The 20,469-nt window shown below is 46.6% G+C and overlaps 1 protein-coding gene across 5 annotated transcripts in view; it reads left to right on the top strand.

Moving 5' to 3' along the window:
- The window catches only part of TRPM8 (transient receptor potential cation channel subfamily M member 8), a 139,870-nt gene that overhangs the window by 26,105 nt on the left and 93,296 nt on the right, over positions 1-20,469 (top strand). For 4 of the 5 annotated variants that reach the window (XR_010944165.1, XM_067740157.1, XM_067740158.1 and 1 more), the window contains exons 6-7: positions 5,447-5,570; positions 18,770-18,894. Coding sequence is in view for 4 of the 5 variants with exons in the window: in XM_067740157.1 (XP_067596258.1) it covers positions 18,778-18,894 (117 nt within the window). In the remaining variant the exon portion in view is untranslated. Of the gene's footprint in view, positions 1-3,004; positions 5,571-18,769; positions 18,895-20,469 lie in introns of those variants that run through there. The other variant, XM_067740159.1, reaches the window with a different exon arrangement.

Genomic DNA, 20,469 nt, shown 5'->3' with positions numbered 1-20,469 from the left:
TAGGTCAGGGAGGTCAGGGACCTTGCCCGAGTTTGCCCTGGAGCCTGAGCTTTAAGCCAGACTCATCTTCCAGAGGTGGAGTGCTTGATGGCTACAGTATTCTGCCTTACACTGAGAGATTTCTTATAAAAGCATAAGGAAAATTGTCATTGTTTACATTTATGTTGGTGAATATCAAATACTTGATCTCTGGGTCTGAGTTATTCTTGGTCCTTTTCACTTTGGTACCTCTATCATCTCTCTCTCTCTCCCTACCTCTATCTCTATCTCTCTATCTCTCTATCTCATCTCTATCTCCGTCTCCATCTCTGTCTCTCTCTACTTTCATCCTCATCCCCATTCCCATCTCCATCATCTTCATCCCTGTCTCCTTCCCCATCATCTCCATCTCCATCTCTTTACCTGTCTCTATCTCTATTTTTATCTCCATTTTTATTTTGTCTATAAAAACTACTGTTCAGGACTTCCCTGGTGGCGCAGTGGTTGGGAGTCCGCCTGCCGATGCAGGGGACACGGGTTCATGCCCCGGTCTGGGAAGATCCCACATGCCGCGGAGCGGCTGGGCCTGTGAGCCATGGCCGCTGAGCCTGCGTGTCCGGAGCCTGTGCTCCGCAACGGGAGAGGCCACAACAGTGAGAGGCCCGCGTACCGCAAAAACAAAAACAAAAACAAAAACTACTGTTCATTCTTGTTTCCAGTCCCAGTTCACATGAAAAGCAACTTGGCTGACATAGAAAAATCATTGAGGAGTTTCATTTAGCCTCTTACGTCTGGCCTAAATGAAGAAGGCTATAGCCATGAGCATGAAAGAGTTTTAAGCTCCTACCTCTTATCAAATCACTCAACAAGACCCTGATCTCTAAAGAGGTGTCAAAAAAAAACACACAAAAAATTAAAGAGGTGTCAAGCCCCACAGTTCCCTTGTCAGGTCACCTACAAGGGAATTGGGAAGACGTGAAGTTTAAGTGGCCCAGGGCACGTCAGGCTGAGGCTGGCCAGTGTTCAGATACCTTGAACACGGCTAGAACAGGAGCCTCTCACTTGAGACCAGAGGAGAGACTGGTGCCTTAGCGAGCCGGCTACATCTGATTCTGTCCGGGGGAGCAGAGTTCGGGGGGCTGGGGAGATGCCTGAAGTGTACCAAATCCAGAGGCGTTCCTTCTCCCCTAGACAGACACGGTTCCTGGCTTCACCTGGTGGATCATGTTCAGGTGGGTGGCACTTTATCCTGACCACTTTTGAAGCTGACCCTGGTGCTGGCAGAAATCTGGTTCTTTCTGCTAAAGATGTAGCATCCCAGGTCCTGTCCTATCTGTGTGAACCACAATCTGCCTTTAACAAGATCCTCAGGTGGTTCATGTGTACATAAAAGTTTGAGGCAGGGCCAGGGCCTACCTGGGACTCCAGCTTCATGCAGGGGGTCAGGGGAGGAGGCAGGTTCATGGAAATTCACAAGCGCAGCCGCTGCATGAAGGGTGGCCTCTTCATGTAACGCCCACGTGGGCCCTCCTGCACTGGGCCAGAGGCCGTGTCCTTCCAACCAGCTCAAGGGGAGCAAACTCAGTCGGAGGGCGTGGCTGCCACGCACAGCTGTGCCCAGTCTTCAGGGGAGGGGGGAGACGGCCCGAGTGCCTGGAGAGGAGGTGGCCCCAGGGGACAAGGAAGTTGGGAGTTTAGAGAAGGAGCATGCTGGGGAGATGGAGGGGAACCAGGGCGAGGCCCTTGAACACCTGCTGACGTCTGGGCTCCAGTTCATGGCCCCTGTGCGTCTCCTATAGGGAACCTGTGTGCTGGAGAGGGCAGGACAACCCTGCTTTCAAGAGGGGTTCTTTGGGGGCACAAATGGCCAAGAGATCTCTCCCATGACCCATGGGGTCTGCAGTAGCTCAGAGCCAGTATATAGTATATACTGTGTATGTACTGTATATAGTCTATATGGGCTATTTACTATACTATACTGGACACATATATGCTATACATATATATATGCTACACACATATACATATATACAGTACACTATACAATGTATAGTAAGTAGACAGCCAGTAGAGCAGAAAGAATCCAAGCTCTGGGTGGAAAGTGCATGTGTTGACCTTTTCCTTCCCTTGTAGACAATGAGCTTTGGGGGTCCCCCACAGAGCGTGACCACTTCTCTGTGTGGTTGCCCAGCTCCCGCCGGCTGTCCCTGTCCCCAGGGCAGCACGCTCACCACCACCCAGCTGGCTGTGTTTTTGCCTTGTTCTTGCCGACAGCATTTTTTCAGTTGACACTTGTTTCTTCAGAGCTGAGGTTGTCTAACTCCGCCGAACTTGAGAAACATCAGATTCCTGGTTCAACACGTCTAGGTTGGGGCCTGGCCATCCTTTTCAACCTGTGGCCCTGAAAGGCTGATGTAGGCGGTCATGGGTCACGAAGGGAAACGCCGGTGGAAGCACGCGGTGGCTCATCTTCCTGTTTCAGTGGGCGCTGGGCGACAGAGAGAAAGGCACCCTCTCCCTGCCCCATTTGCAAAGTGGAACCCCAGACACAGGGATGCTGAGCTGGGGGGACAAAAGCAGCCGGAGGAGGATGCTAACACGGTTGGTGCGTCTGCCACGGTTGTCCTTTCAGTATTCCCCCCAAATCCTGACACAGCCTGAGACATAGGCACGAGGACCCCACATGGCTGAGAAGGAGCTGGGGTTCGGGGGTTGAGTAGCTTTTTCGAGCTCCCACAGTTAGCAAAAGCTCAGAGCCAATTTCATTCAATTATTTATTTATTTATTTTTGCGGTGCGCAGGTCTCTCACTGCTGTGGTCTCTCCCATTGCGGAGCACAGGCTCCGGACGCGCAGGCTCAGCGGCCATGGCTCACGGGCCCAGCCGCTCCACGGCATGTGGGATCTTCCGGACCAGAGCACGAACCCGTGTCCCCTGCATCGGCAGGCGGACTGTCAACCACTGCGCCACCAGGGAAGCTCCATTCAATATTTTTTAAAACTATTTTTCGTTGTGGCAAAATACACATAACGTAGAATCTACCATCTTGCCCATTTTTAAGCTTCCAGTTTAGCAGCATCGATTACTCGCATCCACGTTGTTACTCAATCGCCACCACCCGTCCACTTCCAGTTCATTCAATTTTGACATGTTTTCTCACAGCACAAAAAATAGGGAAGCAAAGCTGAGAATCCAGGCTACACATGGAGCTGACGGACTCTGCTTACTGTTTTGGGGCCAAGAGGGCGCTGAAGGGACAGGCCAGGCCGACGTCATTGTTCACCTGTTAAACCTGCTTTAGGGATAAAGATGGTTGAAAATGTCTCTCCTGCAGCCACTGAATTTGCTCAGAGAAGCCACCTGCTGGCACTGAAAGAGAATGCAACAAGCTCGTATTTAAACATTCTTTAAAAAATCACGTTTGCCTCCGTAGAGGAATTCGGTCATTTTGTTAAGTGTTGGATAAAATGGCAAAGCTGGAGGTTATATACCTATGCATCTATACCTATACATACAAATCTATGCTATATCTATCTCTGTACTTCTATATCTACACCGATACATCTATATCTGTAACTATACCTATATCTCTACCTATACACCTCTGTTTCCATCTCCACTTCTATCTTCTCCACCTCACTTGGTTAGATGTATTTTGTTGATGTTGTTGTGGTACACGGGCCTCTCACCGTTGTGGCCTCTCCCATTGCGGAGCACAGGCTCTGGACGCGCAGGCTCAGCAGCCATGGCTCACGGGCCCAGTCGCTCCGCGACATGTGGGATCTTCCCGGACCAGGGCACGAACCCGTGTTCCCGGCATCGGAAGGCGGACTCTCAACCACTGCACCACCAGGGAAGCCCGGTTAGATGTATTTTGAATCTTTCCCTTGTAAACACGGCTCTAAATCACCATGTGCAATGGCTCTACGATGGTGCACCTGATGAGGTCATCCTCCCTCTTCCCATCTCTCTCATCCCCACCTCTGTGTTCATCCCTCTTCTCCTCTCAGCTTTCCTTCTGCCAGCCTGGGATCACTCACTGCTCTGCCACCTTCCACAAGGAGTAGTCCTCCATAGCAGATCAGTGTGCAGTTGGTACTTCAGTGTCTATAATTTTCTAGCCTTCTGGTCTTTTGCAGTTCACATTTTGGTTTTCAAACTAAACTTTAGGTTCTGCTTTTCAATACCTTTGCATCTCTGAAAATACCTGGAAGGATGCTGTGTAGACTGCAGGCTGAGGACGAAGAGGACCAGATCCACAGCCCTGTGTATGTGCATGCATGGGGTGGGGGGCCAGGAAGGAAATTGCAGCAGGTAAGTGTATGGGAGTTTTTAGTCCTACAATCCACATTCAGGGCAATTTTGAGATTTCTCTGATCCTCTCTCTGTTTCTGGCTAGATCTCTTCTCGCATGGGTCCTCATTGAGATGCGGCCCCTGATGTTTCCAACATTCCGCAGTCCTTACCCTTCCCTATTGCCTCACACTTGGTCACTCCATTCATTTTCACTACCTGTCTGACTCTTGGAGTATTTGAGTTTGTGATCTTACCTCAAGTTTTTTCTTAAAGATTTTCTTTGTCGAAGGGGTTTTCTCCCTGAATTGAACATGTTTTCTGTAGGAGTAATTATCATTAATTACATCTTATCTCTCCTTACAGATCTTGACCAAATCCCTCTGCCTTTACAACATTGCCCCTGACTCTCATTATGTTTAATCTCTAACTTCTTTGCATTTGTTTGACTGTATAATCAAATTTTAAATTATATGATCTTATTTCTACTTGCCTGAGACATATACTTCATATATGAATACATAATAGAAATAATAGCCAATACTTAAGGAACATTAACTGTAACAAAACTATTTAAATGATGCTTGTGGTACATCACTTAAATAAAATGACTAAAAATTGCCCACTAGGGATTATTATTTTATCTCTCCTAGTGGGATTTTCACAGAGACAAAATGTAGTTTAAAGGGAGCATGTAAATAACTATAATTTAATAAAGCCAGCCTTGCTGAGTTTTCAGGTCACCCCCCTCAGCCCTGCCTAGCTAGGCAATGCTGAATATATGTTGGTGTGGACAAAGTTAACAAAATCGACCAAAAAGCAATGTTTGTTAAATTTCCTCTACTTAACAACTTTTTCCTAATCTTAATTAAAAGCTTTTAATCTGTTAATTAATTTTATCATGACTTTCCATAATGAGCATTTCCCATTTCATTTGTGGTTTTTAAAATGTGCCACAAATTGTAGAAATTCATCTTTAGTATGTTTCATACTCTGATACAATTGGCAAGCCAAGAGTGGGGATTTTGTATTTGTACTTTATGAGCATTTAAAATACCCTGTTCTATGAATATGGATTCTTTACTCATATTCAATTGCTACACTGCTATGGTATCCCATGGTGTTAACTGTCTTTTTTCAGTGGCTTGAGTTTTTTTTTTCTCCTCCTCTTAAGAGAACCTCAGAGAAGAAGGCGGGGCTGAGAAATCTCAAGTTATAAAAGCCTCTTCCTTTTGCAAGTAGATCAGAGGAGCAGGATCTTTGGAGTGAAAGCAAGTCCTGTCTGATAACCTCCACAGGTACGTTATCAACTTTTGCTTTTCATCTTTCCATAAATGTTGCAGTTGTGTAACTTGTGGAATTGATGTTAGTGTAGTGAATCTGAGGAGGGCATCATTTGTTTTTTTCTATGAAGATAAGAAACTAAAGGAAGACAAAATTTGAAATCTCTCCAGGATCTGTGTGGATAAGCAAAATGCTAGTGCACAGGTATCTTCAGTACTCATTTGGATTTATTTAGAAATGTAGAAATCTGTGCTCGATTTTTGAGCGATTTAAAATATATCTGTAGTTTTTTCTCTTTTTTTCTTTTTTCCTGATTGCGAGAGTCAGACATGTCCTCAAATGAACTTTACTAAAAAAGTCACTGGGATTTTAAGTCTGCAACTGACTATCTTACCCAGTCCTATGGTCTCAAACCTACTGGGAACAGAATAAAACAGGTTGTTCTTAAATCAAGACTATGGTGAAACATAAATTAACATCAAGAAAGGATGCATTCAAATGGTCAATATTTTAAAAGGAGAAAGGTATATTTGACTTATTTTTACATACTGTGGTTCCCTTAGTTTTTTTCAGCTTCTGAAACATGCTCATTGGTTGTATTATTTAGAAGAAACAGAGAAACGCTGAGGAGTTGGATGAATAATTAAAGGTTTTATTTCTATTTAATTTTGAAGCCATTATTGCTAAAGCTGACTTTTTCAGTGTGAAGATTCTTAAGCTGAAAGTAAGAAAATGGTTATTCCTTAATCTAGTCTATATATGTGCTCCGACAAATATGCTTATCATGATAGGAGTTTTAGCTCATTAGTACCTTAGAGTGTAAAGAACCTTCTTCCAAGGTTATGACTTTGGGTTTATAATCCTTTCAAACTTGGAACCAAGTTGTTATCCTCCATTATTAATTTTTAAAGAACTGATGTGACTCTTGGCACCTATAAAGATAATAGGGTTCCAGGCACCATAGGGACTCCCCACTTTTCTCCTTCCAGACGGTACCTTTGAGCATCGTCTCCTGCCCCAGTTCTACCTCTGGTCTCTTGCCTCTACTCTTTGGGATAGGATATATGGGATTGATGACTTCAGGAGCCTCCATTGGCTTTTGCCATTTTCCTGTTCTTTACCCATCTATGCAAATCTCAAAAAATGTGGTCGACAGAGGCAATTAGAAAAGCAGGATGATTCTGATAACAAAACAAACCTCATTTCTTCTCTACGGTTGAAAGACATGTGGAGGCAATGGTGTACATTAACCCTTGCAGGTCACTGTAACTCTTGCAGGTACCGCTCTAGCACTTTTGCCAAAATGAGAATTGAGAAGATTTCTCCGGATGGTGTCATTTATATCTGAAGCCTCTGCAAGTGTCACACTCATCATTACAATGAATAATTGATGGAAGCCAAGAGTGGAGATGGCTGGGGTTTGGTACGGGGCCTTTTGGAACATTCTCATCAGAGCATATGAACAATTTAGTTCCTCTCTCATTAAGTGTTAATAAGGAGAACTTCTTATTTCTTCTTATTTAAAAAAAATTTTTAAACACAGAGAGACTTAGAACTTGAAAATGACATCGTAGGACTGATTTGAACATGGTGATAGGCAGGCTGAAACACAATTTTGCAAACATGCCAAATGTCATTCTTGTGTTAGGACAATAACATAGCAGATGGATTTTTGCTTTTGTTTTTGTTTTGGGCTCACAGGATGCAAGAGTATTCTGTTGTTGATGGGTGACTTCTAGACCATTTGAAATTATTCATGAGCATCAATGATAAAAATAACACCAGGTCAGCCTCTCCCCCAACCAACAAAACAAGGTTTCTAATTATTTAAATGTTGATAGTGTATTAATATAGTAAAAATGACAATCTATCCTTTCACAAGGACGTATTAAAGCGGCACAAAGGAACTTAAATTTTAAGGATTGGGCTCTCGGGCCAGCCTGCCTGGGTTTGAACGCCGTATCCTCTACTTATCAGCTGTGTGACTTTCGGGGAAGTTACTTAACCTCTCTGTGCCTTGGTTTCCTCAACAGTTTTAGTGGGAAAATAATAATCCCTATAATTCATGAGAAGATTCAAGGAGCTGACACATGTAAAGAGTGAAGCACAGTGCCTGGCACCTAATAGGCGTTATATGAGACAAAGCTGTTATTAGTTATTCTTGGCCTGATGAAGATGTATGTCTCATATGCTATCAGGACAAATCGTGTTGTTCATAAACACAAGTTGCAACCACAGAAGAGCACTCAGCCAAAGTTATGTGATGCCGCCTCTTAAGCCTCTTGTCGATTCCATGCTTGTGTTTGAAGAAGATTTGTGTACAAGCTTTGAAAAAGTCTAACTGGTGTTATGTGTAGCATCCTGGTTTAGCTCAGTGGTTCTCCAGTGTGGGACCCTCACCAGTAGCATCCGCAGCATCTGGAAACTTGTTAGAGATGCAGAATCTGGGTCCCACCCCAGATCTGTGGAGTCCTTGAGGTGGGACCCAGCGGTCTGAGTTTGAGCGAAGTCCCCAGTGATTCGGCCTGCCCAGCCATCATGTGTTTCCCTGAGTGGGAAACTGCAGAAGCTGGGCAGCTGTTAGCATGGAGCAGCTGTCCTGATGTGGATGGTAGTCAATATCCTCACGATCTACAGTGAAGTCTGAAAATGTGAGTGCTGGTTAAGAATCCACTGTGGTTTTAATTTTCACCGAGGTAACCTTCATGATGGGTATTAGGACTCCATTAATTTCGTCAGACCCATCTGCAGTCTGAGGATAAGGACCGTAAGTAAAAATAATTGAGATCTTGATGAAAATATGAAAGCAAAGACTTTGCATCACTCAGCAAGTAAGTGGAACTAAATCTGGCCAAACTCTCAGACATTTCTATACCGGGGCCCATCATTTGTCCCTGCTATGGAATTGCCTGCATTGAATTTTACCTTAGTGATGCATCTTCCACTTGCATTCAGGACTTTATAAGAAATAGCCACACGGTTTTGTGCTGTAGGCATTGCAGGGTTATGTCAAGATGTTTCCTATTGTGTGGCCCGGAGTTCTTTTTACATAGAAGTTTATTCCTTCTAACTTATTATTTTGAGATAATAATTTTGAGATTCACAGGAAGTTGAAAAAATAGTACAGAGAGGTCCTGGGTAACCTTCACCTGGTTTCCCCCAAAGGTAACATCCCACATAACCATAGTATAATATCAAAACCAGGAAACTGACACTGGTATACTCCATAGACTTCATTCAGATTTTACTCACTTGCATGTGTAGACTTTTATGCAATTTTAGCATGAGTAGATTTGTGTAATCACCACAACAATCAGGTTGTTGAACTATTCCATCACTAGAAAAATCACCCACGTGCTGCCCCTTTACATTCTCACTGTCATTCCCCCACCCCCACCACCTACAGGAGCTCTTTGTACATTGGACTCTGGATTGGGGCAGTTGGGTTTGATCTTGCTTTATGGACGCCGTGAAGCTTGCAGTTGACCATGTTTGTTCCCTTGCTTTGGTCCCTTGTAATTAGGTTGCAGCTTCTAACAATGCCCCACAAGCAGGCTTTCCATGTGCTGGATGAGCCCATCACGTTACCAGTTTCTCTCGTTTTACTCTCTGCTCACTTCTTTCTCTTTGGTTCCTTTGTATTCAGTAATATCTTAGGAGGTATCTTCAAATCCTTGTGCACTGAGATGAAATATAAAAAAGAAAAAAAAAAATTAAAGTCAAGGGACTTCCTTGGCAGTACAGTGGTTAAGACTTTGCCTTCCAGTGCAGGAGATGCGGGTTCGATCCCTGGTCAGGGAGCTAAGATCCCACATGCCCTGTGGCCAAACAACCAAAACTTAAAAAAAATTAGAAGCAATATTGTAACCTATTCAATAAAGACTTTAAAAATAGTCCACATCAAAAAAATCTTTAAAAAAATTAAAGTAAAAAAAAAAGTTCCACCATGTCTTCTCCATTTATTATTTAAAGGCATCTCCCCCTTCAAATTCCTGAACTGCTGGAAGTTGTGTGGGTGCCTTTCTACCACCTCCTCAAACTCCTGAGGGTGCTTTCTGCTGCATTCACATTTGTATTGGCTGAGGATGCAATTCCTAGGTCACAATCTTTGCCTCCAAAAATTACAAATATTGCCACATCTTCTAGCTTACAGTCCTTCTAGAAGAGAAGTCTGATGTCAGCCTGATTTCCCCCCTTCTGTAATTTACCTTTTTTCTACTATGTGGTTTGTATGGTTTTATGTTTATTCTTACCCTTAAATAATTTCACTGGGTACCTCTAAGCCTATTAATTTGCCTGGTATGAGGCTCTGGGACTTCTTTGTATTGAAGACCCAATTCTTCCCTTAGCCCAGGGAAGAAGATTTCTCCTGTTGACTTTTTTGACTGCTACGTCTCCTGTGTGGAAACTTTTCTTCTTCTGGAAGTCCCTTTGCTTACGTGACGCATCTCCTATACTCTAATATATGTTCCCACGGCTCCACAGAAAGGGGCGAAGCTTCCTGAGGAGCTCCCATCCCTTTGGACAGGTGAAAGCTGGTGCGTGGAGCCTTGTGACAACTCCACACGTGCTGTCATTACCTAGCAACCTGCCTGTGTCAGGGGTCCCCGTGAAGGACGCTGTGGGCTGGCATCCCCTGCACATCCGAGCACATCTTCTGGTGTGACATTGGGTCACATGATGATGCCAGTTTTTGCCACCCCTGAGTAGGGTGCCAGCTCCATGCAGAAATAAGGACAGTAGTCCATTCTGGAAGGCAGCACTGTCCTTCTCTCTTTGTCACAACTGCCTTCATTAGACAGTTACTGAACTGGGGAGGCCACAACCTCCCCGGGGTGCTGTCCATGCCCCCGGGAGGCTGTAATCAGAAAACAATAATGAAATAGCAAACTTTCTAGAGCTGGAAACAACAAAACCAAAACTCGAATTTGCATGTAAAAAAGAGCACATAGTGTAAAAAATTTAGACCAATATCTAGTCAGAGTCAATTAAATATTAGAATTTAAGGAAAAGAGGAAGAAGCATATAAATGTTGGACAGAAGGAATAAAAGTGAGGCTGCCTCACTTTTCCTTTACAAGATCAAAACCCTAAAAAGAATGGAACTGTTCCTATGGTGTCAGGGGGGAAAAGTGTTGGTCAAATTATCCGTGTGTGAATGCAGTAAAAAGGCATTTGCACGGTAAAAAAAAAAAAAAAAAAAAAAACAGAAACAGAAGGAATTTCCTGGAGGTCCAGTAGTTGGGACTCCACGCTTTCAATGCCGAGGGCCTGGGTTCAGTCTCTGGTTGGGGAACCAAGATCCCTCAAGCCCGGGGGTGAGGTGGAAAGAAAAAAGAAAAAAAATGAAAAAAAACCACATAGAGTTGAGGGACCACAAGGGGGGAGCTCTCACACCCTGTGATGACAACAGAGCCCAATAGGAAGAAGAAGGACTCTTCTTCCCCCCCTCTCCCCGAGGGGACTAAGCCAGTGAAAAGCCAGGGACTCTGTTTACTACAGCCCTCCCTCCCTTTTCCCTCTATATAGGAGTCTCCTTCCCTTGCTGTGCAGGAACTTGCAAGTGGTTCACCATGGTTGCTGACCCTGAATAGCAATTCTCTGCTGTTTCTGAATAAACCCACCTTTGCTGGAGAAATATCTGGCGGTCTATTTGTTTTAGGTCAACAACATGGATAAGAAGCTCCTAACACACACACCTCACTAAAATCATCCCCAGGGACGCTCTGATGCCGACAGAGGAGTCCAATGTGGACAAGTCGGATATGGAAGGACTCACACTGGACTTGTGGACACCAGTGACACTTGCAGGGCTCAGTCTAAATGAGTGTTGAAAATACAGAATAAAAATTAATATGAAGATAGAAATTATTCTCAAAGGGGAAATCTAGAATCTAAAAAGAATAGCTTACTCGTAACAGCATGGATCTAGATCCCAGATTGAGTGGACCACTGTAGTGAGGTTGGGTGATCAATGCTCAGAGGGCAGGCTGTCAGTGGATTAAGAAAAAGCAAACTTTTACCCATACCGACTTAGCGTATGGTCATCGGGGATGTGCAGTTAGAAGGGAGGCTCGTTGTGGGTTCTGTGCCACCATTTTTCCTAAAGTTACTCTGATTTCTTCCTCAGGGTTTCTGCTCAGTCAGATACCTTAGGAGTCCTGCTTTGAATTTTACATTTATAAGACCCCCCAAATTGATGAGTCGTATGGCCAGTCTTGGCACAATGCTATATTCAAAAGATATTCAGGTCCAACAAAGCAAGAACACTGGAAATAAATGTGAGTTAAAGGTGCCACGGTAGGTGGGCTTCTAAGATGGGCCCCCCACCTGTGGAATTCATGGCTATTCACGCCCTCGTGTGGTCCCCTCCCCTTGCGTGTAAGTAAGACCTCGTGATTTGCTTCTAACCAACAGAATGTGGCAAAGGTGATATGCAATGTCACTTGCATGATTAGGTTACGAAAGATTGTGACTGTGTCTCGCTGGCAGACTCCGTCTAATGCCTTGTCAGCTTATATGCTTTGATACAGAAGCCGCCACGTTAGAGAGGCCCTGGTAGCCAGACACTGAGGGTGACCTCCCGCCAACAGCCAGTGAGGTACGGGGGCCCCTGGTCCAACAGCCCTCAAGGAGACGTATCCTGTTAACAGCCACGTGAGCTGGGAAGCAGGTCCCCCCAACCCCCACCCCACCAACCCCAGCCCCAGGCTTGAGACAAGACCCCAGCCCCTGCTGGCATCTGAGTGCAGCCTGTGAGAGCCCCCGAGCAGAGAATCCAGCTCCACGGAGCCCAGATGCCTGACCACAGAAACTGCGGGCTCATAAGTGTGTGTCATTGTAAGTAGTCACATTTTGGGATAACTTCTTACACAGCGATAGCAGCTGATACTAATGGCTGGACTCTAAAAAAATCCAAAAGATGCCATCCACCCATCTTGCTAAAGCCTTACTCACCGTGGCAGCCGCCTTCCCCATAGAGTCTGTATATATTCTCGCCTCTTCCTCTCCACTCGCCGAGCGCTTCTTCTCTCACCACCTCTCCCCACATTCTACCTGTGTTCCCTGTGACTGTCTCTGCATCCTTTTGAACTTAAACCTAGTTAGCTCCCCTAGGCCACTTCTAAGTTTTCACCCTGCAAGGGCCTCAGGAGCTGAGCAGATAAAACACAAGTTTCCTGGTGACACGGGAGGGAGTGGTCACGACACTTGTGAGTCCCCGTTCCTGACTCTTCCTGCCACAGCGATTTTCGTCCCGCTCCTTCCTGACTCTTCTCGTGAAGCCCCGACACTAGTAATAGGAGTATTGATAAAAGCACCGATGTCTACATTACTCAAGCACGTGCCAAGCTTGCTGTAGGAGCGTCCTCTTGAGTCCTGTCACAACCAAGCCATGGGGCAGGGAGACACGTTTTTAGAGATCAACGAGCTGAGACCCAAAGGGGCTAAGTGAGCTGCTAGTCAGTGGTGGAGCTCAGTCCCACGCTTGGATTTTCCTGACTCCCAAACCCAGGCTTTTGTTTTGTTTTGTTCTCTGTATCTCTACAGTCCTCATTGTCCTCCGAGTTTGATTGTATTAATAATAGATGTCTCTTGGTGTGTTTATCTGAATTCCTCTTGACATTGTACTCTTCATTATTGAAGAAAAGTACATGTTTCATTTTTGCCTGAACTTTTGAATCTCTGGCCCGTGTTATGACACTAGCGCTTTCCTGATGCATTGACCTACCCTACGATCTTTTAGAAGTAGAATAACAGGGTGAACTGGGTTTGATTTACATGAAATTCTCATCAGACCTCATATACACGTTGCGGGGCATGCTTGGTGTTGTTTTACTGGTGGATTCTACTTGGGGAGGTCCCCTCGGTGGGGTTAGTCCACATCCAGTGCCACCATTTTCCTGACTCCATTTTCCCACTCCTCAGTGAGAATTTCATTAATTTATAGAAATACATTCAGATACAGTTAAAGGTAAAGCGAGAAGATGGTCTAGCCTTGAAGTTCATGCTCGTCAGCATTATACTCCACTGCCCTCCAAATGGGTGGAACATCAGTGCCAAATACCCCGTTTCCGATCCAGAGAAAGACATAATATCCGAGAGAGAACTTTGGTGAGGTTTTAAGACCATAACAATTATGTATCATGCTTATATCATGTCATGTTACGTTGTGTTATAGTTTGGGAGCTATGAAATCACATATTCCAAGAGGTATGTGAAATGCCAACCCCTAATCGTTGGGGTTATTGGGAATAAGTCCATCACCTTTAACTTCTGGAGCTTGCCAAACCACCTATAGACTCACTTTTCCTCAAGTAAAGTAGTGCTTTCTTACCAATTCCAAGAGACGGAAGCTGCAGACGTCCCCTGGCTGCCTGTGCAGTTAAGGTGACCCGGAGCAAACCTGCAGCAGAGCTCCAGAGCAGATGTGTCCAGCTGCTCTTCAGCAGCAGAAACCTTTCCTCAGGGGGAATCTGCTAGGACCCTGGAGATGTAAGTCTGATGAAGCAGCACTGCTCCCACTGACGTGGGGAGGCATCCCTGAGCCCCTCACAGGCGCAAAGCCCGAAGCCCCGCCTTTGAAACCACTACTCTAGACTCAGATTTTTCAACAACTATTTAGTTTTTTTTATTTTTACATCTTTATTGGAGTATAATTGCTTTACAATGGTGTGTTAGTTTCTGCTTTATAACAAAGTGAATCAGTTATACATATACATATGTTCCTATATCTCTTCCCTCTTGTGTCTCCCTCCCTCCCACCCTCCCTATCCCACCCCTCTAGGTGGTCACAAAGCACCGAGCTGATCTCCCTGTGCTATGCGGCTGCTTCCCACTAGCTATCTCCCTTACGTTTGTTAGTGTATATATGTCCATGCCACTCTCTCACTTCGTCCCAGCTTACCCTTCCCTCTCCCCATATCCTCAAGTCCATTCTCTAGTAGGTCTGTGTCTTTATTCCTGTCTTACCCCTAGGTTCTTCATGACATTTTTTTTTTCTTAGATTCCATATATTTGTGTTAGCATACGGTATTCGTCTTTCTCTTTCTGACTTACTTCACTCTGTATGACAGACTCTAGGTCCATCCACCTCACTACAAATAGCTCAGTTTTTTTTCTTTTTATGGCTGAGTAATATTCCATTGTATATTTAGAGTTTCAGAGCCCTGAAAATGTATGCAGTGTCCCCAGCCAATCTCCTCTCTGGGGCAGACTTGGCATTTTTTCTCTGGAGTACAAGTCAGACAGTCCAGATAAGACCAAGGGCCTGTGGCCGGTGGGATGTCAGTTTCATGTCCGGAAATGATTTCAAAGATATGATGTGAGAGAACAAAAATGCCCCGATTGTCATCAGTATTTATTATGTTATTGTTGACTCTCTTTTCCTTTTACCTTCAATTTATCGTTTATCCTCAATCGATCATTTTAGTGCTGATGGCTTCACCGCTCCTGCCTACCTCCACAAAGTCCTACTCCATGCTCTGCAGTCATCATAATTATTACATTATTATATTTTCCCTGTGGTTTAATCTCTCCCTCTCTGCTAGTTTTCCTCTGCCAAGATTTAAACATGATCCCACATCTTGGGAGGAAACAAGTCAGCCACGGACCCTCCTCTCCCTTCTAGCTACCCACCCGCCACGTGCTCTTGTGGATGGAGATGCCGTCTCTGGTGGTCCTCACTCTCTCATCCCACTTACTGAAATGTTCTCACTAAGGTCACTGGTTCTCTTAGCCTTGCCCAGCCTCTAGACACTTTTCCTATTTATTAAATATATTTTCCAGATTATTTAAGAAATATATTTAATTTGGGCAAATATAAAAAGTGAAAGAATAAAATTAAAATCACTCACAGTCCCAGCCCCACATACGGCAATGGTGAACACCTTGGTGTATTTACTTCCTATATAATGTGTATAAGGTGTGCCTTATACACATTATACGTAATGCATTTACATCCCTTACTTCGATAGCTGCCCTTCCTGAAGGTGGGTCATATGTCAGCTGCTGAACCACCTTTATAGGGAAGCTGAGAGGGTGAAAGACCCACTCAAGGTCACAGGGTGAGTGACTGAACGCGAGCTGACCATCTCTAAAGCCAGAGCTCCTGACCATGGTGATTTCTTGCCTCCGGCTTTTTTTCTACTCACAATAAATCCTATGACATTTTCCATGTCATTAAAATGCACCCACTTCATGGTATCATCCTTTTACTTCTGGGTGTAATGTGCTCCTACTGATGGAAGTTTAAGTCATTTCTAATCTTTCCTATGAAATGAATATCTTTTGAGTATACCCTTTGATGTGTTTCTGATGATTTCTTTTATCTAGAATTCTCCAAAGCCAATTCACTGGGTCAACGATGATAATACTTACATGTCTGGCTACATTATTGCCACATTCTTTTGCAGGCAGGAAGATGATTTTTACCCCCCCTGCAATGATACGAGAGTGTCTGTCCCACTAAGCTCTTCCCAACATCAAATGCTGTCATCTGAAATATCTCCCCTGGGTGTTTCATCACTGTTGGACTTTTCTTGTTTTTATTACTAGGAAGGCTTACCATGTTTCTGTGTTTATTAGTGACTCGTGTTCCCTTGTTTGGTGGCTTTGGACTCCTTGGCCCATCTTCTCCACTGGATTTTGTGTGGTTCAACCCAGTGGTGTGATTTTATGACTTTTCCTTAGCGTGGGATGCATCGACTGGTTTCTCCCTGGTGTGGCTTTCATTCCCTCCTCCTACTTTTCCAGTTCACCTCCTTTCAGGGGCGGGCCACCCTCTTTCCCAAGGTTCCTGGGGGGGGCCTTCTGGACCCTCTCCTCTCCTCTCCAGACCCCCCTGGAAGCCCTTGGTCCTTGGCCTATGTCCCTCCTCCTGGAAACCCCTTTTACACCGAACCCTTAGCTCCTGCCTGTGTTTAGGAGATGGATAAACGGTACACCTGGAACACCTGGTATGTGGGATGGTATGAAGAACGCCTGGACTCATGATTCATCACCTTGCATCCCCTGGCCTCAGAAAGCCAGTTAGAAGCTAACATCGAATAAAGACATGTGAAATGTCAGAAAAGGGCAGATTCTGCATTTCTCACACAGCTTTCCCATTTCTTATTTGACTGAACTGTGATGAAAAAGCAAAAATACGCTTTTCTCCGTTGCAACGAAATAAGCAGTTTTTTCACCGTGAGCAAATGAAATCATTTCCTGACTGTCGGTGCCCTACTTAGAAGCCATTTGCTGTATGGGGATCATAGGAAGTACCTTGCAGGACTGATTTGCGGTTTTGCCGTAATGTGTGTAAAGTACCAATTAATACTCTGAGCCTCTCCGTGAAATGCCTGGGGAGAGAAGTAAAAGAAGCGCTCCTGTTTTAAACAGCCTGGCCTGAGGGTTCTGAGTGGGCTTTGAAGAAGCGCCGGGGTCTGTGGCCTGGGAGGGTTTTGAGGCTGGGACAGGTGACCTGGAGGAGGAGACAGGCTGAGGGCTCAGGAGTCGTGTGGCTGAACCTGGGGTCTCAGGCCTTTCCTCGTGCAGGGGGTATGGAAGGCGAGTCGGAAGTAATTTGCAAACTGAAAGAGGATTTTGAGGGTGGGAGGGAGTGTTATGTAATCACTTAGATTATTCGCTCAATCAATACTGGTGCAATTCTACTCTGTGCTCTGTGCCAGGCTCTGGGAATACAGTGCTGAACAGATAGATCTGTTTTTGTTTTTGTTTTTTGCGGTACGTGGGCCTCTCACTGTTGTGGCCTCTCCCGTTGCGGAGCACGGGCTCCGGACGCACAGGCCCAGCGGCCATGGCTCACGGGCCCAGCCACTCCGCAACATGTGGGATCTTCCCGGACCGGGGCACGAACCTGCATCCCCTGCATCGGCAGGCGGACTCTCAACCACTGCGCCACCAGGGAAGCCCCTAGATCTGGTTTTTGACTTAAGTAGGCAGACAGGGGCCAAACAGATCATGTAACAAATCAGGATACACACGGCTTGGTGGAGGGGAGATGGTGCTTCCAGAACAGGCCACCAGGCACCTGCGCCAGCCTGGGCGTCAGAGGTACCTCCCTGAAGAGATGGTGCATAAGGCCCGTAGGATGGGCGGGAGATAAGCAGCTGGGCAGGCTTTGAGGAAGAGGGTTCCAGATAGACGGTGGGACCTAGATGGGAAAAGCGGGGCCCCGTGAGGAACCTGGCCCAGAAGGAGAGGGAGGTGGGTGCAGTCATGTGGGGGAGGCAAGCGGGGCCCAGGTGGCAGCTGCGGGCCACTGGAGGGGCTGGAGAGGGGCGAGGGGGTGCGACTGCCACTTGGATGTGGTGATGATGGAGGAGAGGGTGGGGGCAGAGGTCACAGGCAGCTGGGGGAGCTTGGTCCCAGGAGGAGACACAGGGAGGCGAGGTGTAGGAGAAGGATGATGCTCTTGTTCTAGAAACGTCTTGTTTGCTGTGTCTGCCGGACAGCCTGGGGATGTGGAGTAGCTCTCTGTGGATACGGGTCTGAGATAGTGTTTGGGAGACAGGAGGGACGGGTGGCTCCTGCAGCTGGGATGGAGGGTCTGAGCCCTAGAAGAGCAGGGGGCAGCCCGGAGGCATCTCCGTGGCAACTGAGGCTTCTGGGATGCCCGGGCTAATGGCCTGCTCTCCAGGCTGGGAGGGAATTCTTGCCGGGTGTCCTTGGGAACCACGTGCCGGCTCCGAGTCTCAGGGTGACCTGGAGCACACTGGCCCTCAGGCCCTACCGCCCCTGTGGGTCAAGGTCCTTCTCCCACTTCACTTGACCGCATCAGGGCAGAACTCCTCTCTGATGCCAGCCAGCCGGTCCTCTAGCTGCCACAGCTGCTAGCTGCAGTTCTGCAAGTTCCTTCACTACAAATCCATTAACTTCGAAGGAGCTATGATGCACCTCCTATGCGCAGTGGTCTGGGATGCGGGATCCCACCTCCCATAGGAGAGGGGAGCGCACCCAGGAGGGCCCTGCCCAGACGGGAGCGGTCAGGGAAGGGGTATGGAAGGACTGAACTCAAGCTGGGTCCTGGAGGATGAGAAGGAATGAAGCAAGGAGAGCAGAGGCAGGGGGACCAATGTCCTTTGGTGGTGGGGGGCGGGGCGGGGCTGGGGCATGGCAGACAGCGAGAGGGGGAGGGCATGGCGGTAAAGCTTTCAGTGAAGCCCGTCCACCGTTTGTGACCCCATCTTACCCTCCCTCCCCTTTCTCCACAGGGGAAGAGATGTCCTTCAAGGGCGCCCGGCTTAGCATGAGAAGCAGAAGGAACGGCACGCCGGACAGCACCCGGACCCTGTACTCCAGTGCGTCTCGCAGCACAGACGTGTCCTACAGCGAGAGCGTGAGTTGAGCCACGCCCCACCAACCCGCTGATATGTCAGAAAGCAGCCCTTTGCAGCTAGGATTCTTTGGGCACCAATACTCCTTCTTTAAAAAGATCATATCTCAACGTATGGCGTTTTGTTCTGTGGATTATTTTTTCTTTTCTGTGTAGTTTTTCAGGCATTCCTGTTTTGAAGATTGTGACCGCAACCTTGAGTTGCTAAAGAATGTACTTATTTGGGGCCTTTTTAAAAAAATAGCAGTGTTCATTTCTGCTGTAGAGCAAAGTGGTTCAGTTACACATATATATACCTGCTTTTTCACATGTTTTTCCATTGCGGTTTACTACAGGAGACTGGATCTAGTTCCCTGTGCTGTACAGTAGGACCTTGCTTATCCATTCAAGAATGCACTCGTTAAGTGACTTTTATGAAATCCTAAATACTGCACTTTTAATATTCCTTTTACTAGCTAATGCTTGGTGTCCTTGCTTCCAGCCCTGTGGGTTCACCTTGGAAGTGACTCTTGAAGTCCTTTTCTTCAACTCTATGGCCGCGGGCTCATTCTGGGTCTGCATTTGTTCTTGCCGTAGCTTCTAGCTGTTCTCCACAGCATCCCTCTCCTCCTTCCAAGCCCGTGTCCACACTGCTTTCAGGACATAGAGGCACACTGAGCTGTTGCTTAGGGGTGAGCGGACTCAGGGTGGGGCGCCCGGCAGGAGGCTCCCCGCTGGGCTGCGCTGCCCCTTCCGTCCCTCAGCCACCTCTAGTGCTTCCCGCAGGCTTTCTGTTCACTCTCACGTCCTAGTGAATACTCTCATTTGTCAGGAAATAAAGACAACGTTCCAGTCTGGTACCAAGCTTCCGCCGACTAGAGTGTTAAAAGTCGGGGTGGTGGCCAACTTTGGAAAAAGGAAGGAGGAGGGACTGGGCGGGGCTTCCGGGGCGCGGGGCATGTCAGTATTTTGATCTGCTGGGTGGGGTTCTTGGGGGCGCCCGTGCACTTGCCACTCCCAACACCCAGCGCCCCCTTAGATTTTGCGCCTGCCGCCACCTTGACCCTGGTCCGGAGAGAATTACACAGTGGGCAGAGGGCGCTGGTGGCCTCTCCAATGCCCCCTCCTCCAGCCTCCAGCAGTGACGGACCTCTGGGAGGGCAGAAAAGGCCTTTCCGGACCATACTTGGACGCAGGCATGGGTGTCTCTGGGAGACAAAGGCTGACTCTCCCGTGCCATTCTCCTTTGGGCTCGCATGGGATTTCTGGATGGATTTCCCGCTCCCCTCAGAGAAGCCAGCTGCCCTGTGGGTAGAATTTCTGACACCACCTAAGTACATCCCAGTTATGGGGGGGGTCCTGTTTGCCCCTGAGACTACACACCTTTGCAAAGTACATTTTTCAGAGGGAACTTTTTTTTCTTTAAAGGCCTTTATTTTTTAATTGAAAAAAATTGTTTTGGCCACACATCATGGCATGTGGGATCTTAGTTCCCTGACCAGAGATCGAACCCATGCCCCCTGCAGTGGAAGCATGAGTCTTAACCACTGGACCGCCAGGGAAGTCCCCAGAGGGAACTTTCAGCAACAAGGCAGTTTT

This window comes from Pseudorca crassidens, chromosome 6 (genome assembly GCF_039906515.1).
Source record: "Pseudorca crassidens isolate mPseCra1 chromosome 6, mPseCra1.hap1, whole genome shotgun sequence".
Taxonomy (NCBI): Eukaryota; Metazoa; Chordata; class Mammalia; order Artiodactyla; family Delphinidae; genus Pseudorca; species Pseudorca crassidens.
The sequence above is the reverse complement of the archived record's forward strand: the minus strand, read 5'-3'. Positions and strand labels throughout refer to the sequence as shown.